Genomic DNA, 27156 nt, shown 5'->3' on the forward strand with positions numbered 1-27156 from the left:
TTTTCCAGTCTTAAGTAGTCCACTGGCAGTGCTTCATGGCCCAGGCAAGCCTCTTTTTCTTATTTTGCCATCTTAGCAATGGCTTTCTTACTGCCACTCGACCTGTCAAACCTGCAGCTCAAAGTCTTCTCTTCACAGTTGAAACTGAGACTTGCTTACTTCGACCAGTGTTAAGCTGTGCTTGAGCTGTTGTCCTGTGAGCCGCCTATCACGCAAGCTGTTGACTCTCAGAAACTTGTCTTCTGATTCTGTTGTGGCTTTGGGTCTGCCAGACTTCTTCCTGTCAGATTTTCCTCCAGTTTCCAAGTGCCTTTTGATGGTGTAGGAAACTGTACTCACTGACACCTTGGCTTTCTTTGCAATTTCTTTGCAATGATTCTATGATTTCTTTTTTTATCTCCAATTGTTTATTTGTTCTATGCTTAATTTCAGAGTGCATTGAGACATTAAACTGTATAAATTTCAATAAAAACTGGTAAGATTGAGGTGTTGTAAAACTTTTGACCAGTGGTGCACTTGTCATCTTCCCACTCATCAACTTTCACAATGAACATCCCACCCAACAAACATTACAGAGTCATAGAAAATAAACAATTTCTTACATATGGTATCATAGGTATGCAAGTGTCATCCATGCACCGAACATGATACACTGTCGAACAGTACAGGACAAATGCTTTAGTAGATGGTGTACATCAACATGAATTACAAAGAGATTGATCTACAATGGACATGGTTTATAACATTTGAACCTGGATATATGAATTAGAAGGAGATTGATGGACAATGGACAAAGAAATGGTTTATAACATTTGAACCTGGGTTCTCTGCATCTTGTCCGAGGAGCTCAGATGAGAACACGAACAGATGGTAACAGACATTACTTCTGAGAATGGTGTTGTCCCAAGTCCCACCACAAACACCTTGTTGGATTATTCTCACCTAGGTCTTCTCTCTGCAGACAGACAGTTTTCTATCCCATCACTTCGGAACATGGCCTTTGTTCTGTCCATCTCCTGCCAGGAAGCCGAGTCCATGACCAACTGACTCACCAAATCTGCTTCTTGCCTCGTGCTCTTCATCTCATCTTTCAATCATCTCATTCATCATTGATTTATTCTTTCTCCAACACACACCTCATTCTCTACAACCCTAACCGACACTCTTTCCATCCTGTTCATCGGTTTTTTTCTACCTGTTTACTTTATTCTCGATTAGGCTTGTCTAGAATCTCGACTTCTGAATAAAAATACAAATTAATACAAAAATTCACTCGATCTATTTTCTATTTTTAATTACTTACCATTATTTTCCAGATTACTTGTTTTGATTTGTAAAAATGTATTATTTTAACAATATTCTCTCCTCCAATAATTTTTAAAACTGATGTTTTTCCTTTTTATTCCGAGGCTCGAGACCATGTCAGACTTTAAATCCGTGAAGATGACACCGCTCCCAGTTCTGGACTTCTCGCAGGAGGAGAAGAATTTGGACGGGCTCATCACACTCAATAAGAACTTTCTTGAGAAGATACAGAGTGAGTGACACAAACTGGACATTTTATAAAGAAAATAATAAGGGAACACAAAACGTGGCATAAATATGAAAGAGAAACAGGAAGAGACTAGAACGGCACTCATGGGAGAGTATACCTCCGCCAGGTGAACACTTTACGTTTTGTATCCCAGAGTAGACAAGGCAATCACAATACAGAATCACATTTAATCAAAATCATCCATCCACAACTTTTTGACATACCCTGCTATATATCGTTTTTGGCCCTTTGTCCCAATGGTGAAGAATCACTTTAAAAATTCTACGAGCTGGATCCGGATCCGGACTTTCACCAAAATTGAATTGTTTCTTCCTTCTCATAAACACAACCTGTCCAACAAGTTTCGTCCAAATCTGTCCATAACGTTTTGAGATATCCTGCTATGTATCGTTTTTGGTGTTATCTCCCAATGGTGAAGAATCGCTTAATAAATTCTACTAGCCGGATCCGAATCCGGATCTTCGCCAAAATCTAATCATTTCATCGCTGTCACATACGCTACAGCTCTGCCAAATTTTGTTTGAATCCGTCCACAACTTTATTGAGATATTTTGTTCACAAACGGACAGACAGACAGACAGACAGACAGGGGTGAAAACATAACCTCCATCCACCTTTAAAGATTCTAGAAAAGGAACAAATGATAATATTTTTATTATGTTCCATATCATGGCTCACGATGAGTGAGGTTACAGAGGGCCACAAACATGGTTTCATTGGGGGAAACAGGTGTACACAACAGGTAGATGCAACAAGCAAGGTATCCAACAAACAGGAGAAAACTAAAGATGGGAGGGGAGGAAATATCTGAAAACACGGGGCTTGGGAGAGGTAGGGTTCACAAGGGCAGAAATATTTACAGGTAGTGATGGGAGATGTCACAATATGTTGGTGTAACACGCACTTGAAGTTCCTGGACGGAAAATTTGGATTGAATCGTCTCCAGAAAGCAGTTCCACAAATCAGATAAAATATCAGATATTTGCAGCCAGTAGAGATTTTGGGAGTTTGATCAGAAGGAATTCCTGTAAGAAGGGATTCATCCTCGATATATTGGAGATGGTCAGAGATCGAAGAGAGCAGAGGGATCAAGAATGGAGGAAATGGGGTAAAAAAAAAAATCACACAAACAGGCATGAAGAACTCATGTAACGTGTTAGATGGGGTGATGTAATAGACACTGGGGAAAACGGCGGTAAAACCCTGAATCAATTTATAAATATACCTTTTTCAATTATAAACTTTAACACTATAACACAAATCACCTTCATAATACCTCCAAGAACCATGTTATATGTCGAAATCGAGCAAGAGATTTATTTTGGTCGTGACCCCAAAGCCGTTCTATCAAGAGGAAAATAAAATGGAAGAAAAAGGAAAGAATGAAAAGGAGGAAATATGGAATTTTAAATAATCTGTAAATGGAGCGAAGAACAAGAACCCTGTTCCCGTTTTCCTTCACTTCCAAAGATTTATCAAGTTGTTCTGATCCAGCTCCACCTTCTCCGGATGCTCCACCGGCCCCTCTGTGGAAATTATTAGAGATGAACAAAAACTACAAGATGTGAAATTTTCTTGTTTCATGCTTTTGAAGATGTTTTTATCTTTTAGCCAAATATCTAAACATGTACAGATACATTCAATGCACCCCCCCCCCCCATGCCAAATAAATATATCATATATGCGCAGTACTGCATAAGTGTGCTTTGTGAAACCCATCCATGGAAACAATCATCATGGGGTCATCGGCCCCACAAATATCAATATCGATGATGATGATGATGATGATGATGATGATGATGATGATGGTGAGAGGGTGAAGAAGAGGCCACCGATATGCTTCTGTAAGATGCCGATTTAGTCAGGGGGAATTCCAGTTGAACCCCTTCAAAAAACCAAGTCACAGAGGTTTTTGCATTTTTGGCATCCTTGGGACTCCTAGTCAACATTTCTGGATGATAACATTAAATTTAGGCGGTGGCATTTTTTAAATTTGCGTATTTTCAAAATGGCTGCCACCCGCATCTAGCAAAAACAACTACTAGCACATCTCAGCAAATAATGGGTTGATTTTGTTGGTTTTACTATCAAATTATAGGTTTCCTAGGTTGCTGAATCGATTTGTGAGGTGACCGAAGCATTTCAAGGTCAAGATCACATGGTCAATGTGATATGTGACCCCAAAAAGATGACAAATAGAAGGTTTCAGCATTTTATAGGCCAGTTCTGATGATTTGTTTTTACCAGATATTAGGTCTATGGGCATATAAGTAGATTAACCAGGGTGTTTTGAGTGACTTGAAGTCAAGGTCAAATAGTAATGGTCAATTTCAAAGCCTGTTTAGTTTCATATTGGGCCACAGAAGACACGACACGGAAATATCAAATCTCAAATTTAATGCAAACACTTACAAAAGAGGTAATATAGCGACCACTTTACTATTCTACAAATTTATGCCACAATTGTTCATAGATGTTGTACTGATATTAGTTTATGAGTCTATACTGGCATCATCACCATCCTCATCACCCTCATCTTCTATGTTTGATCTCTTGGTTAGTGGATTGAGACACAGTTGGCCAGCTTCACAGGCACAGTACACTGCAACCGATGAGGCTACATTTGCAATTTCCACCCTTACAAGCAGATTTTTCACATCCACACAGTACCATTTCAAGGATCTCATCAGGGGCCAGTTTTGTTCCTTGTGTGATGGTGCAGGGTTTCAGGACAGAGCTGTCTTGCTCCCATCCATGGTCTTTTGGACTGAGTTGTGGTGGTATGCCGGACATGGCTGTCAGCCAGTGCGCCACTTGGTAGTGTGCTCTCTTGATATTTTCTGTTACTGCTTCAGTTGTAGGTGGTAGACTACACAACTTGATAGATGTGCCAGCTCCTGTTTTATTCTTCCACATTTTGAGGCGGCACTCGGTCATTGATTTACATTCAGCATATGTCGTGCCAAAGCAGGCAATCAGGAAGGCAGTTGCTGAGCTGCAGATCTCAGTAAGATTGGCTTGAGGATCGCCAACGATGGACAAACTCTGTGGGTCAATTGTTTGAAGGGCCTTGAGTGCCACCTTTTTACCTATGTTGTAGGTTGCTGCGACAGTATCAATCCCTGTTAACGCATGCATTACAAGAATGGCCCTTGCCCTGTCCTTGTTCTTCTCGGCAGTGGCTCTTAGATCTACAATTGAACGATCTGCACGAGGAGAGCTCATGAATAGAGGACTTTTACACTTGTGGGAGACATAGAAATGGAGGAGAAGAATGAATACGTCTGTGTCATCTGAGATAACTTGAACGTTCTCCCCCATCGCACACCGTGATATGGCATGTTGAACGAGGATGGGATCAGCTTCTTCATGGCTTGATGAGAGATGTGTACGCTCCCGACATATCCCCATCATAATCTCTAGAGGCACATCACCTACACCTGCAAGAATCAAACGATGTCCATTCTGTGTGGCGGGTTTGTAGAAGTCAGGATCCAGCAGGGCTTCAGCAACCATTCTGTTTAGCTGCATCTTGCTTTTGCAGACACCAAGGATTGCACTCTTAGGTGGTGTGGGCATGTCTGGTTTAAGTATGTGGATTCGGCTGGTTCACTGCTTCTCCTGTCGGAGCAGGCGACAGTATGCCTTTGTACTGTTATCAAAGTATCTATCAAAGACAAACACGACATTTCCAGCCACCAATGCCTGCTTGACAAAGACCTTGAGTGCATCGATATACAACTGGAGTGCACCAGTTGGCCAGTTAATGGTCCACAGCAGAGCAGACACATCGTACACAGCAGTGTCAGCAGTAGAGATTGAATGCTTTGAAGTCGTGATTTGGAGAACAGTTTTCAGGTTTGACTTTTGTGATACTCGCATCATTCCAGCTGTGTCGAATAGCGCTGGAGGATAGGCAGCAAGCTCTGTGCTCAGACAGGCATCTATGGGTACTGATCGGTTGCTTGACATCAGACCTATGATCCTCACATAGATCATTTCCTGATCATACAACTTCTTGCCACCCAATGTTACATGTTTCTTCTTGTCATGCATAGTTACAATGGGCTTTGATAATTTATCATAGAAACCTGAAGGCCAGCTTTTCTTGAACTCTTTAACCATTGTTTGGCCAATGTCCACAGCATTGTGTGCATTTATGTCTTCATGTGCCATCTCACCTGTGACAATGTTCAATAGTTTACCATTTGGATGTTGGACGGGATCCAGTGGATCAATAGCTAATGCAAGAGTCCTCTGTATACTCGCCCTGTCCTCCTTATCAGCTGCAATTCTCTTTGCTGATTCCTCTTTGTGAAATTTAGCTATGGGAGGCTCATTATGTGACATTCTGTTGAGACTTGCACAGACCTCGCCACAAATGGCAAAGCTGAGTGCCCACTTTGTCATCTGAGTATCATTTACAGCAAGGCCTGTAGCTCCTCCAGGCCCATGGCCGAGATGCATATATGTGGACTCTATGAACTGATCTGTGAAAATTGAGTTGTTGAACCCCGGGATGAGACGAAGACCACAGTCATTCTTGAGCTCTTTCAGGTGTTCTGCAGGGAGCGACTCCATGTGGTGGATGTAGAACGAGCCATATCTCAGGTAATTCTAACAGCCTGCAGCTGCAAAATAGGGCAACATAGCTTTTACTGCTGCCAGCTGAAGTGGGAAGTCTTGCTCATGCACTCCTCGAACGAATGCAGTCATAATAAACATTCCTTTTATCAGAGTGTCACTCCACAGCTTTGTGGTCTTGCTGTGTTTAGACCGTTCATTGAGGCAGTTGAGTAGGTCAACCATGCTTATTATTCCTGGATTCTGCTGTAGAAGATTCTGGAGCATCTCCTCTGTAAGCATTCGTAGAGCCCTGAAATTTTGAGGGTACTTTTTCCCGCTCATCATTTTGTCCACGCTGCCAAATGTTGCAGAAAGAATTGGTTTCAGGGCAAGAGAGAGGATGATGCAAACGGCATGAATAAAAGCCATGAGAGTGTGCATACCACCAAGTAGAGGGATGGTATTCCTGAAGTAAGAAGGAGAATGAAACAGTATGTCTACTGTGACCTTGTATAGTTGCTGATCTACAGTAAATATTCGGACCTTCTGTCCCGTCCCTGATTCGCTGATCAGAGTGAGGCCTTTCTCGATTGCTGTTGGTATAGTTGAGGGGGATGCAGGAACTTTGTCGATCAAAGGGAGGTAGACCAATTTTGCCTTGGGCTTAATCACCATACCCGATTTCCGAGCTAGTTGTGTATTGTACCCACTCCACTCTGGACATGATTCAACTGTCAGTATGTCCTTCATGAATTGGTAGTCCAGTTCATCGCAGCGCTGAATGGATATTACCTGGGAACAGAGGAATGAAAGGAGTGGAATTTTATATAAGGCTTTGTCTGGTGGCATAGGAGGGTTCTTTGGGCCATCTTATAGGATCCCAGGCACTTCAAAGTGCACAGATTTGTGCCGGTCCTCTATTTTCTGGCGTAAAATGGTTTGACGTTCCCCTGCAACTGGGTCTGAGCTGACAGAGTCCTCAGTTTGAGCAAGGACCATGGCCAAAGAATGGCAGAGTTTATTACAGTTTTGAGATGAGATCTCACAGTCAAAATTGTCTGCACAGCAGTGGATCAAACTGTCTCCATTAAACATAAATTCCTCCATTTCTTCTGCCACTGCAACAGCTGCTGAGTATTTATACAATGTCACCTCATCACAGGAACAGCACACACCAAACTTTTTTCTTTTTCTTTTTCTTTTTTTGTATACAAGATCGAGGCTCATGAAAGAGCGAACATTAATCACACAGAAAGACAAACCGACACATAAAACATATAACATCGGGAGCGGTAGACAAGATGGGGAGAGAGGGGGAAGGACACAAACACAACATTTGAGAGCAGGGACCGAGAGACATGGAGACGTCGAGAGATCTGTGGGAGGGAGAGGGCTTTGGGGGTGGGGATGCATGGGAAGGGGGTGGGGTGGGAGGGGTATAAAACATATGGACACTGCCAGGACTTCCAGGAAAGAAGTTGGAATTTCAAACAAGGTGGATCTGGGGTGAATTAGTGGGGGTAGAAAAGATCAAGGTTTTGGATGGGGGAAGATAAGAGATGGTGGTGAACAGCTGTTTTAAAGACCTGGAGGGAGGAGTGTGATTGAAGTGAGTGTGGGAGTTTGTTCCAGAGGCGGGAGAAAAGAGGAATGAAAGCGTGAAGGTTTTTTTTTTGTTTGTTTTTTTTGTTTTTTTTTGTATACTGAATCGAGGCTCATGAAAGAGCTAACATTTATTTCACAAACAAATCAACCAGACAAATAAAATATATAAAAAGAGTGAGCGGAAGACAAGATGGGGAGAGAAGGGAAAGCACACAAATACAACATTTGAGAGCAGGGAGAAGTGTGGGAGGGAGAGGGCTTGGGGGGAGGAGGCATAAAACACAAGGAGACCAAGGACTTCCAGGACAGAAGTTGGTATTTCAAAAAAGTGTAGGATTTGGGGTGAAATTAGCGGGGGTAGAAAAGATCAAGGTTTTGGATGGGGGAAGATAAGAGATGGTTGTGAACAGCTGTTTTAAAGACCTGGAGGGTGGAGTGGGATTGAAGAGAGTGAGGGAGTTTGTTCCAGAGGCGGGCGAAAAGAGGAATGAAGGAGTGAAGGTGAGCAGAAAGTCTTGATTTTGGCAGTTTAACCATAAGAGGGTTGCAGGCACATCTTGTGCGACTTGCAGGAATATTTGGGGGACAGCGCCCAGAGAGAGCTGGGGAGGGGGCAAGGCCAGAGAGGAGTCGGGAGAAGATGGAAAGACAACCAACCTGCCTGCGGTGAGTGAGGGAAAGGCCCTTGGAGTTAGCTTCATCGCGGGAGATTCCAATGATTCTGAACGCTTTGGTTTCAACAGCGTGAAGACGAGCTAGGTGTGAGGCAGGAGCACCAGACCAGAGGGGAGAGCAGTATTCCATAGAGCTGCGGATGAAAGCCTTGTAAGTGATCAGGAGCTCAGGTGTGCCAAGGAAGGACTTCGCATGACGGAGGATGCCCAGTCGGCGATTGGCTTTGTAGGCCAGATTTGAAATGTGGTTTTCCCAGGAAAGATCATTGCAGATAGTGAGACCCAAAAACTTGAGTGACAGAACTTCTTGGAGAGGATTATTCAGAAAGTGGATGGGAGGGTTGTCCAGTTGGTCTTTTCGGAGAGACATCGTAAGAGTGTGAGATTTGTCAGGATTGAAAGACATGTTCCACTTGTTTGCCCAGTCTGTGATTTTGTCGAGGTCTGCAGAGAGTGAGGAGGCTGCAGACTGCCGATCAGGGATGAGGAATGGAGCGACAGAGAGTAGAGTCGTAAGCAAAGAGATAGAGAGGATTTTCAAGAGAGTCAGAGAGATCATTGATGTAGACTCCAAACTCCAAAAAGCACAGGGCCCAGAACACTGCCTTGGGGAACTCCAGCCTGAACAGGAAGAGGAGATGAGAGAAACCCATTCAGGGCCACATGTTCACTACGACGAGAGAGGAAATCTGCCAGCCATGCGTGGAGATTTCCATGGATACCAAAGGAGGAGAGTTTTGTGAGCAGAGCGGGGTGCCAGACCGTATCGAAGGCACGTGAAATGTCAAGGGAGACAGCTCTAATTTCCTGTTTGGCGTCGAGGACCTCCATCCATTGTTGAGAAAGCAGAAGCAGCATGTCCAGAGTAGAGTGAACAGGTCTGAAACCAAATTGATGTTCAGAGATCAAGCCATTGGAGAAGAGGAAAGATTTCATATCCGAAGCAATGATGGATTCCATGACTTTGCTGATAATTGGGAGCAGGCTGATTGGTCTGTAGTTGCTAGGATCTGTTTTTGCACCTTTTTTGTGCAAAGCGGTGATGTTGGCTGATTTGCAAGCAGATGGCAGAAGACCTTGAGCAAAAGAGAGGGTGAAGAGAACAGAGAGAGGGAGTGAAAGAGTGGAAGAACATGATTTTAGGACCCGTGGGCTGATGCCGTCAGGACCAGTTGCAGAATCAGAGTTGAGGGTTGACAGAAACTTTTCCACCTTGTCAGGAGGAAAGGACACAGAGTCCAGGAGCAGCTTGGTACAACTGGGTACGGTGGGTACAGAGAGGGATGGGTTTGGGACACAGGATTTAGAGGCAAACACAGAGTTGAGGCATTCAGCTTTTTCACGTGTGGAGTCAGCTGTGTAGCCGTTTGAGGTGAGGGAAGGGATGGAGGGGGAACAAACACCAGAAACAGATTTGACCAGACGCCACCAGGATTTGGAAGAGGGAGACAGATAAGAGAGTTCGGTCTTGAGAACAGAGAGATATTGTTTCCTGGCTCTCCTGAGGGTGGACACACTCTTGTTTCAGGCTTTGTGAAAGGAAATGAGATTTCCTTCCGTTGGATTTGCTTTCCAGGAGACGAAAGCAAGTTGTTTCTGGGCAACAGCCTCACCACAAGAATCCGTGTGCCATGGACGGGAGGAAGGGTATGAAAACTGAAGACGAGATGGGATAAATCTGTGCATGAGAGAGAGCAATTTACTTTGGAAGAATTCCCATGGATGAGTTGATGTCAGAGGCGGAAGAGATGGGAGACCAGTCCAGATGATTAATGGCTGCTTGAAGACCGTGCCAGTTGGCCTGAGTGAAATGCCAGACTCGTCGACGCTGAGGAGGCTCTCTGAGAATGGTCAGAGAGATGTCCACTTTAACAAGCATATGGTCAGAGGAGCTGATTGGAGCAGAAGAAGAGCAGCAGACATTTTCAGGGAAGTTCGTCATAACCAAGTCCAGAAGAGGAGATGCTCCATTGACTGAGATCCGGGTCAGGAAATTGACAGATTGTGTCAGTCCCAGTGAGTCGCAGAAGTCCTTTGCTGAAGAGCCATGGCTGGTGAGAGAGGTATCCACACCCAGCCAACTGGCATGGTGACAATTGAAATCGCCACATATGAGGAAGAGAGAGTTGGGATGGGTAGATAGAAGTTGGTCCATATTATCAGAAAGCGAGATGTAGATGGAGTCATCGCTGTTTGGTGGACGGTACAACACACATATGAACAAAAGGTGGGAGCGAAGGGGAAGCCATTGCCAAAGGTATTCCTGGGGGTGAGGTGGAGAGAGGGCAGTGGAGGGCGAGTGAGGAAGAGAGTTTTTTTTAATAAGATAGCAACCCCACCTCCAGGAAGAGGCTCAGGTCTATCATACCGGAGGAGGGAGTAACCTGGGAGAGATACCATGGAATCAGAGACATCATGAAGGGGGAAAGTTTCTGTTAAGCAGATCACATCTGGTTTGTCAGAAGCAACCTGTATGGAGAGATCAGTCAAGTTTGAGCGAAGGCCCCGGATGTTTGAGGTCCATACCGTTAATGAAGTGGAAGGGGGAGCATCGGTGAGGTGAGCGGAGAGCCGAGATTTTTTTTTTTTTGGTATACTGAATCGAGGCTCGTGAAAGAGCTGACATTTACTTCACAAACAAATCAACCAGACAAACAAAATATATCAAAAGAGGGAGCGGAAGACAAGATGGGGAGAGAAGGGGAAGCACACAAACACAACATTTGAGAGCAGGGAGATGTGTGGAAAGGAGAGGGCTTGGGGGGAGGAGGCGTGGGAAGGGGGGGTTGGGGGGAGGGAGAAGTATAAAACACAAGGACACCAAGGACTTCCAGGACAGAAGTTGGTATGTCAAAAAGGTGGAATTGGGGTGAAAATTAGCAGGGGTAGAAAAGATCAAGGTTTTGCATGGGGGAAGATCAGAGATGGTGGTGAACAGCTGTTTTAAAGACCTGGAGGGTGGAGTGGGATTGAAGAGATTGAGGAAGTTTGTTCCAGAGGCGGGAGAAAAGAGGAATGAAGGAGTGAAGGTGAGCAGAGAGTCTTGATTTTGGCAGTTTAAACATAAGAGGGTTGCAGGCAGATCTTGTTCGACCTGTAGGAATATTTGTGGGACAGAACCCAGAGAGAGCTGGGGGGGGGCAAGGCCTGAGAGGAGTCGGTGGAAGACGGAAAGACCACCAACCTGCCTGCGGTGAGTGAGTGAGAGGCCCTTGGAGTTAGCTTCATCGCGGGAGATTCCAATGATTCTGAATGCTTTGGTTTCACCAGCGTGAAGACGAGCTAGGTGTGAGGCAGGAGCACCAGCCCAGAGGGGAGAGCAGTATTCCATTGAGCTGTGGATGAAAGCCTTGTATGTGGTGAGGAGCTCAGATGTGCCAAGGAAGGACTTCGCACGACGGAGGATGCCCAGTCGGCGACTGGCTTTGGAGGCCAGATTTGAAATGCGATTCATTTGGAGGCCAGATTTCGGCAGTTTAACCATCAGAGGGTGGACTTTTGTAAGACTTTTATTTCTCCCCATTGCCACTCCAAGAGAAATCTGGAGATCAGTTGGAGACTTGTGGACCATTCTGGAAATCATATTCGTAATCATGAGGGCAGGCAAAGAATCACTTAACTTTCCACTCACTTTCTCAAGCAGCCTCAGTCGTGTTTCACTGACTGATTCACGAGCGATATCAACATCTTTGTTGACTGTGTAGATATTCCTCTTCTTCTTGGATGTGAAAGTCTCTTTTAGTATTTTCTGTGTAACTTTAGACAGGGCTGCATCAATTCCATCGTCGTCATCATCGCGCTTCAGAATATGTAATAACTTGGTTGTTTCAGATGCAAATGCAACAATACTGGCGAGACCTGGTGAAGACAGAACTATAATAGCATCTTTGAAATAATTCTTTATCTTCTGTATGAGAATGTTTCTATGTGATTGTAGTACCTCCGCTGTCTTCGTACTCCTGTTGCAGTTCAACTGAATTCCATATCTTTGCCTTCTTAGCAGACATTGTATCTGCGAGAGAAAGGAAAGATGGGTCTTCGGGTGCCTTGCTGTCGATGTTGTTGAAGTTGTACAGGAAATTGGTTTTACACGCGCGATGATACCTTGCATCAGATGCATGAAGATCAGACTCAATCATAGAATCTATTCTCGTCTTGGCACATTTCTTTCACAGCATTTTGCGCAAATAACCTTTGTCAACTCTCTGCCATGCTTGTCAACATCAGTATGTACAAGACATGCAGGTTTGCGACGATTGTGTGGAACTTTAGTATCATACTCACATGGTAATGTACAAATTGTAGGATTCGCACAAAAAATACAATGTATCTTGAAATCAAACTTTACACCACTCTCATCTACGGGAGCATCTCATCTCAGCTGTTTGGCATGTCGAGCTTCAGTTAACTCCTCATCTCTACGCCTTTTTTCTACTCTATCTACAAGTAATTTAGAAGTATATAAAGATGCACACTTTCTGTGAATCTTTATTGAATAGTCACTCTCCAGCTGTTGGTGTAGCCCATCACCTCTTCGTTTACTGGATGACCGAATACTGTCAATTCGGGTTTCAGTGACGCTGACTTGGAAATCATCCCCAGCTGCTCTGCACTGACCAACTCTCCTAAATGTGCATTCCATATTAGAGGACCTAAAGAGTAGAAAATATATATATTGAAGAGCGCGGTGCTCCACGCGCTACTTGCTACCAAGGAGGAAGCGGCCAACACGGTGGGTTTAAAGGTTCTTTATTAAAAGAGATCACTGTAGCACTGACTGTGCTCCGGGCTGCGCGCCCGGTGTATATCCTGAGGCCATGCCTACCCCTCAGGCATGGCCGCCGCCCACTTGGTGCACGGAATGATGTCACCACGCCAGTGAGCTTTCGTGTCCGCCACACGCGCCCCCCCAGAATTCCCGCGCAACTGGAGGGCCAGTTTGCAGGCAAACGGATGACACGGCCGAAGCGCCCTCTGGCGACCGGCGGCGTCCGGGGTGCAGGGATGCCAGCTGGGGTGCCCCCGGCTGTACCCGGGATGGGTGCCGGACCGGGGGGGGGGGGGGGCGTGCCGGCGGTGCTGGGCGGTGCCGGGGGTCCGCCCGCAGGGGGGCGGCCCCGACGCGGGGGCCGAGCCACCGGCGGTGGGTGGTCCACGTCGAGGTGGGCCGGCTTGAGGCGATCCACCCAAACACGGTCGGGAGTACCGCCGATGTCCAAGGTGAAGTGTTTCACCCCGGTCTCCAGCATGCGGAAAGGCCCGTCGTACGGGGGCCACAGTGGCGTCCAGTGGGCGTCGTGCCGGACGAAGACGTACTCCGCGGTGCGAAGCTCCGGGGCGACGTGTGTAGGAGGGTGCCCGTGGTGCGCCGTCGGCACCGGGGTGAACCTCCGGGTGGTCTCCTGCAGCGCGGAACACTCCTGCGCCGCGGACCATGGTGCCGTGGGGTCGGGGAGGCACTCGCCCGGCACCCGCAGTGGTTGTCCAAAAACCAGCTCTGCCGCGGAGGCGCGCAGGTTGTCCTTGGGCGCCGTCCAGAGGCCCAGCAGGACCCAGGGGAGCCTGTCGACCCAGCTGGAGGGTGGCCCGGAGCGCGGCCTTCAAGGAGCGGTGGAAGCGCTCGCACAGGCTGTTGGCCTGGGGGTGGTAGGCCGTGGTTTGGTGCAGCTGGACCCCGAGCCCCCGCGCGACCACCCCCCAGAGCTCTGAGGTGAACTGGTGGCCGCGGTCGGATGAGATGTCAGAGGGGGCGCCGAACCAGGCGACCCAGGTGGCGATGAATGCCTGTGCGACGTCCACCGCCGTCGTCGCCGCCAAAGGCACGGCCTCTGGCCACCGGGTGGTGCGGTCCACCATGGTGAGGACATGGGTGAAACCCCACGAGGGGGGCAGAGGTCCCACCAGGTCCACGTGAACGTGGTCGAACCGACGTTCTGGCACCGTAAACGGGGCCAAGGGGGCCTGGGTGTGTCGGTGCACCTTTGCGCGCTGGCACGCGAGGCACGTCCTGGTCCAGCCGCGGACGGCCTTCCGGAGGCCATGCCAGACAAACTTGTCGGCGACCAACCTCTGGGATAGTGCTGTTAGCTATATTCAAAATCCCGTCTCGGAACCGTCTCGATAAATTTTCAATTTTCATAACGGGATCTCGGATCGGCTCGGTTCCTGACAAAGTAATACATTGCCGTGGTGGGACAAATAGTGCCCGGGTGGGACAGGCCGTGGATGGCGTCAAAAACCTGGCGGTGCCAGCCCACGGGCACGATGGGGCGAGGCCGCCCGAGGGAGACGTCGCAAACGAGGGCCGTGCCCACGCCGTCGAATGGCACCTCGGTGACGCGGAGGCCCGTGATGGCGGTCCGCAGGGCCTGGACCCCGGGGTCGGTGGCCTGGTCCACCGCCATCCGGGCATATTCGATGCCAAGGTGGACTGCATGGGCGATGGACCGGGAAAGGCAATCGGCCACTGGGTTGTCCTTTCCCGCGACGTGCCGGATGTCCATCGTGTACTCGGACACGGCCGTGAGGTGACGCTGCTGCCGGGCCGACCACGGCTCGGCGACCTTTCCCATCACGAAAACCAGCGGCTTGTGGACGACGAAGGCCGTGAACGCATGGCCCTCGAGCAGATGGCAGAAGTGCCTGACCGCCAGGTGAAGCCCGAGCAACTCGCAGTCGAAGGTACTGTAATGGCGTTCGGGCGGGCGAAGCTGTCGGCTGAAGAACGCCAGCGGTTGCCAGGCACCACGCACCCATTGGTCGTACACCGCGCCCACCGCGTAGTCCGAGGCGTCGGTGGTGAAGGCGATCGGTGCATCGGGCGCTGGGTGCGTGAGCATGGTGGTGTTGGCCAAGGCGAGCTTCGCCCCCGAGAACGCCGCGTCCATCTGCTCGGTCCAGGTAACGTCACCTTTGCTCGGCTTCCCTCAAAGGGCCTCGTGTAAGGGGCGCAGGAGCTGGGTGATGCGGGGCAGGAACCGATGGTAAAAGTTTACCATGCCCGGGAACTCCTGGAGCCCCTTGATCGTGCGGGGGCACGGAAACCCCTTCACCACCTCCACCTTGGCCGGTAGGGGGACGGCCCCATGCCTGGTGAAGCAGTGCCCCAAAAAGTCGATGCCGGTGACGCCGAACCGGCACTTGGCAGGGTTCACGATGAGGCCATGCTGGCCCAGGCGTTCGAAGAGCGTGCGGAGATGATGAAGGTGCTCTTCGCGGGACGCGCTGGCGACGAGGATGTCGTCCAGGTAGACCAACAAAAAATCCAAGCCGTGCAAGACGCTGTCCATGAGGCGCTGGAACACCTGAGCCGCATTTTTCAAACCGAAGGGCATCCAAAGAAATTCGAAAAGCCTGAACGGCGTGATGACCGCCGTCTTCGGGATGTCCTCCGGCCTGGCGGGGACCTGATGGTAGCCGCGTACGAGGTCCACTTTCGAAAAGAAGGACATGCCCGCCAACCGGGCAGAGAAGTCTTGGATGTGGGGGACGGGGTAGCGGTCAGGTGGTGGTGGCGTCGTTGAGGCGCCGGTAGTCCCTGCATGGTCACCATCCCCCGCCGGGCTTGGGCACGATGTGGAGCGGGGACGCCCACGCGCTCTCAGAGCGCCGCACGATGCCGAGCCACTCCAGCGTAGCGAAATCCGCTTTCGCTACCGCGAGCTTCGTTGGCTCGAGGCAGCGTGCCCGGGCATAGACCGGTGGCCCGGCAGTGGGAATGTAGTGTTCCACCCCATGTTTGATGGCCCCCACCGAGAAAGTGGGCCGCGTGATGGCCGGGAATCCGGCGAGGAGGCGGGTGAATTCGTCCGCTGCCGGAAGCGTACAGCTGAACCTGGCCGGAACCGAACCGCTCAGCAAGCCGCTCGGTGAGCCGCTCGATGAGCCGCTCTGTGAGCTGCTCAACGAGCCGGGCAGCGCACATGCGAGTGAGCTGAACGTCTCAGCCTGGACAAGCCTTCTGCGCTTTACGTCCACCAGTAATCCATTCGCACATAAGAAGTCTGCGCCGAGCAGTGCCATCGGCATGTCGGCCGTAACGAACGACCAACGGAAAACCTGCCCTCCGAACCGCAGAGAGAGACAGCATTTTCCGTACGTGCGAATGGACGTACCATTGGCCGCAAGCAGCGCGAGACCTCGGCCCACGGTTTGCTTGTCGGACATACCGGCAGGAACGACACTCACCTGCGCTCCCGTATCGCACAGGTAACGGTGCCCGGACAAGGTGTCCGTGATGTAGAGGAGGCTGTTTGAATAGCCGACACTCACCGTTGCCACCGAGCGTCGGCTCGATCGTTTCCCGACCCGCCGAAGGCACAAGGCGGCCAACACTGCCGGGCCTTACGGCCGAACTTGGCGTGGAAAAAACACCAGGTGGATGGCGGATTCGGTGGGGGGCGTTATTTTCTCCACGGCGGCGGTGGTGGTGGTGGTCGGGGCGTGGCGGCAGACACGAAGTGCGCATCAGCCCCAAGACCCACGAGGTGTGGTGCATCGGCATCAGGGACAGCCCCGGGAGCCACGACAGCCACACCAAAACTCGCCTGCGTGTCCAAAGCCGCGAAGTACTTGTCGGCCTTGGCCGCAAGAGCTCGGGGTTCCATCGTCGCAGAACCGGCCAATGCGAGGCGGACTCGTGCCGGCAGCTGGCATCGGAATAACGTCCGGAACAGAGCGTTCGGGGCTTCGTCGCCCATCAGCGACAACATATCGTCCATGCGGACCGATGGTCACGTGTCACCGAGCTCGGGGAGCTCCAGGAGGCAGTCAGCTCGAGCGTCGACCGTGAGGCCGAATGTGGCGAGCAGGAGACGCTTGATCGCCTCGTACCTGTGGCCGTCCGGCGGGTGTCTCAGGAAAGACATGACCTGGGCAGCTGAGCCGGGCCCGAGGGCAGCAATGACGTGGTAGTACCTCGCATCGCCCGTGATGCGCCGAAGCTGAAACTGGGCTTTGGCCTGCACGAACCAGACCTCAGCTTGGGTCTCCCAGAATTCGGGGAGCTTTACCGTGTTGTTTACCATGTTGCTATGGCGTGTTCGGGCGGTCAGCGGCGGCTGTCCGGGAACGTCGAAAGGTCACCAATGAAGAGCGCGGTGCTACGCACGCTACTTGTTACCAAGGAGGAAACGGACAACGCGGTGGGTTTAAAGGTTCTTTATTAAAAGAGATCACTGTAGCACTGACTGTGCTCCGGGCTGCGCGCCCGGTGTATATCCTGAGGCCATGCCTACCCCTGGGGCGTGGCCGCTGCCCACTTGGTGCGCGGAATGATGTCACCATGCCAGTGAGGTTTCGTGTCCGCCACAATATAATGAAATCGGTAAAATCATATCCGCTTTTAAGCAATGCATCATCAACTAAGAGTCTGTAACATATTTACAGGTGGAGTTAAATTTTCAAATTTTGCAAAAATGTGTAACTATATTTTCTTTTCTTACAGTTCAAAGTAATTATAAATTTTAGGCATTTTTTAATATTGTTAAATGGCCAATTCTTAAACATTGACTGTGACATATAAGATACAATAACAAAGATAAATGAGGAATATTTGCATTACTCTTACCTTGTTGAGTCTTGTGACATGCAAATGTGAGAACTTTACATCAAAAATATTATGCACGTACCCAGCCTGTTTGTGATGTGATCTAGCAAAATCTGTTCAGGAACCTGGGGATAAAGGGAAAAAACAATTGAAACTGTTGACCAACAACTTTCTGGTAGTATCTATGCTAAATATACATACTATGCGACTCCAACACTCTGCAAAGGAACTTTTGTTTGGTAAAAGATTATACAAACCCATTCATTGATTGATGCCGTTTTTTGTTTCCAGGTTATAAAATGACCTTGACCTCAACACTATGACCTTGACCATGAATTGCATCAGTGAAGTGGGAAATGAACGCAACACCCTAAAACATAAACTTAAGTAGCAATTGAGTTAATCAAAATTTAAAAATAACTGGCCATGTCATTTTATTGGTTTGGGGGTCAAAATTGACATAAACATTGACCTTGTATAAGTGACCTTGACCTTGAAATGCTTCGGTCACCTCACAAATCGATTCAGCAACCTAGGAAACCTATAATTTGATAGTAAAACCAACAAAATCAACCCATTAGTTGCTGAGATGTGCTAGTGGTTGTTTTGCTAGATGCGGGTGGCAGCCATTTTGAAAATACGCAAATTTTAAAAAATGCCACCGCCTAAATTTAATGTTATCATCTAGAAATGTTGACTAGGGGTCCCAAGGATGCCAAAAATACAAAAACCTCTATGACTTGTTTTGTGAAGGGGTTTAGTTGGATTTTGTATGTTTTCCCCCTGACTAATTGACGCTGTGGTCTACGGTGATCAATAAGGCCTCCATCTCCTCAACTGTGACTCATCGTCGTCTTAGTACAGTGTAGTTGTCTTAGTACAGTGGAGTCGTTCTAGTGCAGTGGAGTCGTTCTAGTGCAGTGGAGTCGTTCTAGTGCAGTGGAGTCGTGCTAGTACAGTGTGGTCCTGCTAGTACAGTGTGGTCGTGTTAGTACGGTGTGTTCGTGTTGGTACAGTGTGGTCGCCGTTAGTACAGTGTTGCCGTTGGTACAGTGTCGGCGTTTGTACAGTGTTGTCGTGTTAGTACAGTGTCACCATGTTAGTACAGCGTCGTCGTTAGTACAGTGTCAGTACAGTGTCGTCATTAGTACAGTGTCGTCGTTAGTACAGTGTCGCCGTGTTTGTACAGTGTCATCGTTCGTACAGTGTCATCGTGTTAGTACAGTGTCATCGTGTTAGTACAGTGTCGTCGTGTTAGTACAGTGTCGCCATGTTAGTACAGTGTCGTCGTGTTAGTACAGTGTGGTCGTGCTAATACAGTGTAGTCATGCTGGGTACAGTGTAGTCGCACTAGTACACTGTGGTTGCGTTAACCTTCCAGATTTTAAAAATTATCTTTAAATTGTTTATATTGTTGTGGATATGAGAATGTTTTTTTTTTTTTGTTGTTGTAGTGTAAATTGTTGTAAAGTATCGCCCTCCTTACTCCAGTGTTGTATAAAGGTCAAAGGGCATTCCCGTAGTTAGTTCCATAAAGCATACATGCAGGACACCATAATATCCCTGTTCAGTAGTTTATTTCCTTATTATGTGTATTAGGGTAAGGCCTTGTCTTCCATTAAGATGACACTCCATTGCACCAAGTGAAATAAGATAGATTCCCTTTCATTCCCCATTCCCACTCCCAAAACTTCCATTGCCAAGCCTCAATTGCCAGATACATCCCCTCCAAGCCTCCATTGCCAACTGCACTGGGCAGTTTGCCAGGTTTGCTACAGCTGTGGGTTGTTGATTTCGCCCCAAAACCACCATTGAACATGTGCTCGGGTCGGGGAAGAAAGGCATGTCCCCACCTCGTCATAGAGGGGAGGAGTGAGTCAGCCCCACTCAACCAACCATGAACAAGGGGTTGGACTTGGAGAGGGTGTGGAGAGAAACATCAAGGAGGTTCGCGAAGGTTCAGGGGCCTGGCATATATAACCCGCAGAAGACGCCCCACCTCAGATGAGTCCTGGAAAAAGCACGCGACGTCCACACAGCAGCAGCAGCAGCAGCAGCAGCCACAGCAGCAACAACAGCAGCTTCAGCCACAGCAGCTTGGGGCCTTGACGGCAGTTCTTGAGTAGGGCCGCGAAGGAACGGCGGCTGCTAAACGCGCCGATCGTGCTGCAGTACCCGTGGACCTTCCTCTCCCTCCAGCCATCCACCTCCTGCCAGTCCTATCATCATTCCCTGCATGAGTCTGTCCTTGTTTGTTCTGTCCTGGGTTTAATTAAGACTGTAGGTAAGCTAGCGTTGCACTGTGTCTCTAATATCTTCTGTAAATTATTTTCTTATCTTTCCTTCTTCCTTGGTTACTTTTGGTTGTAAATAGTAAATAAATTATATTAGTATTCCCTACTTCTGTCTTCTTCTCCTTCACATCCGTGTCGCTTTTGTCTTTTCCATATTGAATATCGGTGGCGCGATCCGGCCACCGTTCGGGAATCGGGTTAGTCGGGGTAACTGTTCGGCCGCAGTGCCATCCGCTCGGCAAACCAACATCCTTATCCGTGGTCCATAACAATATTATTAAATTTGAAGTAAATACATGAACACTGCATGGAGTATCATGTTCTATGATCTTTCAAGTTTGTAAAGTAATGAATTTGAGCGATGGAGGATACACCGTCTGGAGCTTGCTTTGGAGGCCATTTTGATTTGCATTTGCTCTTTGTCCCACCAAAAATCTCGTTTTAATGTTATCCTTTCCTATACGTTGGAATTCCAGCAGGGATTCAGGAAATCAAAGTATTGTGATTGGAAAAATCGGCGATGACGCGAATGAGGAACTAAAATATGTTCTACTCCGGAAATATAAATTTCCAGGAAATAACTTTCTTACATTCCATGTATTCCCTCTGCCTCTGAAGGTGGATAGAGGTTATGTTTTCACCCTTGTCTATGTGTCTGTCTGTCTTGTTTGTCTGTTTGTTTGTGAGCAGGTTATCTCAAAAACTTGTGGATGGATTCGGACGGAATTTTGTGGATAGGTTGGATGTGTGACAAGGACGAATTCATCCGATTTGGTGAAGATCGGAATCCAGATCTGGAACAGAGAATTTTTAACTGATTCCACATCATTGCGAGCTGGGGCCAAAAACGATATACTGTATACCACGATATTTCAAAAAGTTGTGAATGCGTTATGACAAAACTTGGTGAATGAGTTGGTTGGGTGTGACAATAACAAGCTCATTCGACTTTGGTTCAGGTCTGGATCCAGATCCGGTCTTTCAGTGGATACAAAACATAAACTGTGCAGCCTGGTGGAGGTATGTGCTCTACCAGGTGCCGTTCTAGTTAATTTCGTTATGATAAAGAAACATTATGGCCCAGAAATACAAGACAAACAGTATTTAAATCATTTTTCATAAATTATAAAATTCATGACATGAAATCCACAAAGTTGTAATCCGGGATTGGAGGGGGCCCGGTCCGCAAGGGAGAGAAATCTTATTTTGTGCAGAAAACAAACATTTTACAGGTGAATGAGGTCATTAGTTGAGATTGTGAAGACTCAGGACATGAACTTGGTGTTTGTGAAAAACTTAACATCCAAGTCGATGTTACTGATCATTCATTCATTGTTTTATTCTTCTCATGAACTGTAATTGTAAAGGTTTGTAAAAGTGAAGAATCTTTGTGTAAAAGTTGCTAAAATGAATTCTGCACAGTGAAGTGTTCACGGAACATCGCAAACGAAGCAGAAACTTTTGGTTAATATTTCCAGGTGTTGTACATGAAACACACACACTGATTACACAGTGATGCGTCACGTGGAAACATGTCAGGTGAATGAGTTGTTCTCACTTCCATCTTCAAATAATTTATTTATTCTTCTGATAAAAACAACTGATCAATGAACATTATGAAAGGCTGGACAAAATAATTCTGTCATTTCCATTTTGGATCGATCAACCATTGGGTGAATCCAGGGAAACTTAAAGAAAAATATTACAGGACCGCGGGTCCTGAAGCTCACCTGGATCAGGAGCAACAGTCGCTCAACCCCCCACAGACCCTCTCAGACTATGATATGTTTAATGCTGTGAACAACCTTTGGTGCATCATGGGTGATGAAGGTTGTGATCAGGTTTTTCAAAATTGTGTGTGTAGTTTCGGAGAAGTGATCAAATACCTATTTGTGGGGTCAAACCCCCCATAGTTCCCCTTATTAAGCGCAGATTTTGATGTGATTAATTCACCTTCATCAGGCATCAGATATGAAGCTCATGTCCAAACTTAGTGTTTGGTTCAAGCGATAATGACTGTTGTTTTCATACTCAATCCCTCCCTCACGCCCTCACTCACTCACTCCGTCACTCGCTTACCTGTGGACAATGCTCGATCACATAAGCTCACCGCACTATATTCCAGGTGAGCTAAAAAAAATAGAGTTTGTAAAGGGAATTTTTTAATCTATAATTTTTTCACAGGTGCACTGACAGATCATGGAGCGATCAACAGATTCATTTCACCAAGAACGATCTCACATCAACATAAATCATTCACATGTTCCTAAAATCATTCACATGCATATTGAATCATTCGCATGTTCCTTGAATCATTCACGTGTACCTTGGATCAATTACATGCACATTGAATCATTCACATGTACCTGGAATAATTCACATGTTCCTTGAATCATTGACATGTACCTTGAATCAATTACATGCACATTGAATCATTCACATGTACCTTGAATAATTCGCACGTTTCTTGAATCATTCACATGTTTCTTGAATCATTCGCATGTTTCTTGAATCATTCACATGTTTCTTGAATCATTCACTTGTTCCTCGAATCATGTGATGTTTAATTCCAGTGAAGAACGAAAGACTCATTCTATCTTGTGGAGAAAACGAATTCACGATCATTCGATTTTAGTACATTGGAGGGAAGTGTAAGAACAATGTTGTGAAATTTCCTTCATTCATCAATTAAAATTATGTTTTATTTTCATACAAAATGGAGGTTCCATTTCTCTTCCCCCATGTTTGTTGTGTTTAGATTTTTCGTTGAAAGATAAATAAATCTTCATAAACATAAAAACAATAGAATTTCACATCTTGTAATTTTTGTTAATCTTTAATCATTTCCACAGAAGGACCGGTGGAGCATCCGGAGAAGGTGGAGCTGGAGCAGAACAACTTGAGAAGACTTTGTAAGTGAAGGGAAATGGGGAGGGGGTTCTTCTTCTTCCTTCCATTTACAGATTATTTAAAATTCCATATTTTCTTCTTTTCATTCTTTCCTTTTTCTTCTGTTTTATTTCCCTATTTATATTTTCCTTCACTCTATTCCACTTAGTTATTTTCCAACTCGATTTTCCCTCTTGCCAAGTGTCACAAAACCCAAGGTTTGTTTAATTGAACGATGTCCAACCAGGAGGAGGGGATAGTCCAAACTTGTGTTTGCTGATTAAAGGCCTTTCTTAATCCCCATCCTGTCCTCCCTCATCCGCCATCCCCCTCCCTCTCTCTCCCCCTCTCTCCACCTCTCTCTTCCCCACTAGTCCAACTGGGTGTTTGTGTGTTTAAGATAATTTACACTAACAGGCTTATCTTTGGTCAGCCTGCATTCAGGTGGCTTAGCTTGGGGTCTTAATTCCCCCATTTTGTCCACTCAACTCAAGTATTCCCTGCGTCAGAACAGGTCGGTTTCTGTGTAATAAAGGTTGCTCGAGCGCTTGAGCTGCTTGGCGAGCGCTCTCCAAGCAGCTTGGTGATGGATGGAACACCCCTGCTCCCTCCTCAGATTGAGTCTATTTTATTTAGTTCCTTCATTTAAAGAGTAAAAAAATGGGCAACACACCTGGTGCTCACCTGGTAGAATAACCAGTATACTGCACTGACTGAAGGTATTTTAAACCATTTTAATAGTTGCCAGAAGACAAGACAGCAGGTAGAATCATACTGACATCATCATGAGAATTTAAACAAAGAAAAACATACCTATTTTGGGGTCCACCTCTCCCACCCACCCCCCCACCCCCCGCCACCTAGTTTACCTTCTTTTGTAATGCCTTCAACAAACATTTGTACATCACAGGTGGTGAAGGTTGTGGGGAAGTTTTATCGAAATAGTGGGCGTAGTTTCAGAGGGGAAAAGCAAATTGCTATTTTGGGGTCAAACGTGGATCCACTTTGACCCCCAGAGGCCCCGACTTTGTTATTGCCCCGAACAAACTTTAGACAGAACACAACAAATACAAATTGTGCCAAAATTGGTCAAAATCTCATCAGCGGTTTCGCAGAATAAGTTGCAAGTGTTTACGGGCGGACGACGCGCCATCGCAGAAGCTCACCTGAACTTTGTTCCAATTGAGATAAAAAGTACGTATGTCAACGAACGATGCAGCCCCCCCCCCTCCCCCCGTGCATCGCCTTAGTTGTGCTATTTTATTTTCCCCCTTTTTGTCCGATCTGCTTTCATTACACGACGTCACATACACATAAACAGATACATCGATACATATAAACACCGTTGTCTGTCCGCCATTGTTCCTTATCCACGGCGACATCTTATAAGTTACAAACTCCAGAATCACGGTGGAAACACACCTTCATGAAGGGGAGAGGGTAACATCGGTAATGTGCCCACAGCATCACGTGGAGGCAGGGGGGAGGGAGGAGAGGGGAGAGGGTAACTTCGGTAATGTGCCCACAGCATCACGTGGAGGCATGGGGGAGGGGGGAGAGGGTAACTTCGGTAATGTGCCCACAGCATCATGGGGTGGAGGGGGGACAGGGTAACATCGGTAATGTGCCCACAGCATCATGGGGGGGGGGGGGGGAGAGGGTAACATCGGCAATGTGCATAAATAAATAAAAACAATTGTAATAAAAGTTTTTTCGTTTTAAAGAGATAAATGTATTTGTTTTTGTCCGTTTGTCTAACGATGTCCGCGACCCCGTGTCGTGTCCACAGATGGACGGAGCCCGAGGCTGGACACAAACTCTGCACTTCGACAGATCAAGATCTCCCGGGATCTCAGGACGGCGACTCAAACCTGGACCGAGAATCAGTACCCGGAGCATCCTGATCGGTTTGATGTTTGGCCCCAAGTTGTTTCCTGTGATTGTTTCTCCTCAGGTCGTCATTACTGGGAGGTCGATGTGAGGTCGAGTAGTACGTGGAAAATCGGAATCTGTTTGAACTCAATGGGGCGAAAAGGGGGAGAGAGCTTTTTGGGAATGAATCCCGAGTCTTGGTGTTTATTTAAATATAATAACGAATTCTCCGCAGATCACAACGAACAACGAACCTCCCTGTCCATCCCGGTGGGTCATGAACGGTTTGGGTTCTTCTTGGATTGCGAGGCGGGAGAGTTGACGTGTTTTGGGGACTCGCGGGTCCTGTACGTGTTCAGGTGGAACTTCACGGACCCCGTTAAACCCGCTATTGGGGTATATGATATTGATGGTTCCGTTCATTTTGTACATTTGGTGAAATAGTTAGATCTCGCGAGATCTCGGAGACGGTGGGAGGGATTTTCGAAGCTCCACACAGTCTCCACGTTTTTCGAAGTTAAGTCTGTTCACAATTGTATTTTGTCGAAACTGTATTTATCTTTCGGCGTGTGAAGTTATTGTGTGCAACTTTGGTTGTTTCTCGGTGTTTATCTTTCATAAATTGATCGTCTGTTTGCCGTGTCGTGTCTTGAGGCCTTGTACAGTGTGCACTGTACAACCTTGAGGCTTTGTTTTTCTCTCAGCGGTCCGTCGTTTGTGATCCAATAACTTTCGTTCTCTGTATTCCCAGGCTTTTCACCCACAGCCTACTTCCTTGTGTAAATCTCAACTCAAAAAAAAAAAAAAAAAAAAAAAAAAAAAAAAACACAACATTTCCTTCTCTGTTCTCATTCGTTTATTCATTCTTATTCGTTCGTTCGTTCTTCGACCACGTGTTTCTCCCCCATTTCCCCAGATAGTTTTCACTCATTAACCTTCAATGTTTACACTTTCCCCTCAAGTTATGTATTCCGTCATATTTTATAACACCTTTTTCTTCTTCTTCTTTAAAAGGCTGCTTTCGACTTGCTCACCAAATCAATTCATCCCCAAAAAAATATCCATCTCCTATAGTGCCTTTTTTCTACATTCCCTAAACTCTCCTGCACTCCATCCTCCATCCAGCGTCCTTAAACGTATTTTTAACTCGAAGGTCACAAGAAACTCATTTTGCAATAAATGTTCGTTTCCCATAAATCGTACACTTTCAAAAATCCAATCTCACCCCTCCCCTCCAAATCTTCCCCATAACCCCTCCCCTCCAAATCTTCCCCATCACCCCTCTTCTCCAAATCTTCCCCATCACCCATCCCTTTCAAATCTCCCCCCTTGCCCCCTCCCTCCTAAACTACCACCCCACCCCTCCCCGCCAAGACGCCCCCTCGCCCCTCCCCTCCTAGACTCCTGCCTCACCCCTCCCCTCCAAATCTCCCCCATATCCCATCCCTTTCAAATCCCTCCCCTTGTCCCTTCCCTCCCAAACTCCCCCCTCACCCCTCCCCTTCAAATCTCCCCACCCTCATTGCTTCTCAATTTCCCCCCTCTCACTCCCCCTCCTCAAAGCGTCCTCCCCGCTTCTTCCCCCCTTCAAACTCTCACCTCCATCTCCCCCAACCTTCTGCCTCGCTCTTCCCCCTCCTCAAATAACACCTCATTGTGGCTCACCCAATCACCATCAAACCTTTTGTCCGCCCCATCCTTCCCTTTCTCCGAGCTATTCTGAAATCTCTGACACACCTTCAACAGCTCTCCCTATCTCTTCCACCTCTTCCACATCTTACCCTACCCCTCCTCCCCCCTGTTCTGTATCTGATGCTCCCCCTTCCTCTTCATTAACGGTATGGACCTCAAACATCCGGGGCCTTCGTTCAAACTTAACTGATCTCTCCATACAGGTTGCTTCTGTCAAACCAGACGTGATCTGCTTAACAGAAACTTTCCTCCTTTATGATGTCTCTGATTCCATAGTATCTCTCCCGGGCTACTCCCTCCTCCGGTATGATAGACCTGAGCCTCGTCCTGGAGGCGGGGTTGCTATCTTTATCAAAAACTCTCTTCCGCACTCGCCCTGCACTGCACTCTCTCCACCTCACCCCCAGGAATACCTCTGGCTACGGCTTCCCCTTCGCTCCCACCTCTTGTTCATATGTGTGT

The 27156-nt window shown here is 47.3% G+C and overlaps 2 protein-coding genes across 3 annotated transcripts in view; both read left to right on the forward strand.

The window, feature by feature from the left end:
• The window catches only part of LOC137418082 (E3 ubiquitin/ISG15 ligase TRIM25-like), a 44960-nt gene extending 19127 nt beyond the window's left edge, over positions 1–25833 (forward strand). The window contains exons 6-8 of the mRNA XM_068104043.2: positions 1410–1537; positions 23094–23153; positions 24920–25833. Coding sequence (XP_067960144.2) covers positions 1410–1537; positions 23094–23153; positions 24920–25446 — 715 coding nt within the window. The 3' untranslated portion in view covers positions 25447–25833. The remainder of the gene's footprint in view (positions 1–1409; positions 1538–23093; positions 23154–24919) is intronic.
• The window catches only part of LOC137419629 (uncharacterized), a 130314-nt gene that overhangs the window by 27942 nt on the left and 75216 nt on the right, over positions 1–27156 (forward strand). The window lies entirely within an intron of this gene.

Source organism: Myxine glutinosa, chromosome 1, assembly GCF_964187855.1.
Source record: "Myxine glutinosa chromosome 1, kmMyxGlut1.1, whole genome shotgun sequence".
NCBI classification, from domain to species: Eukaryota; Metazoa; Chordata; class Myxini; order Myxiniformes; family Myxinidae; genus Myxine; species Myxine glutinosa.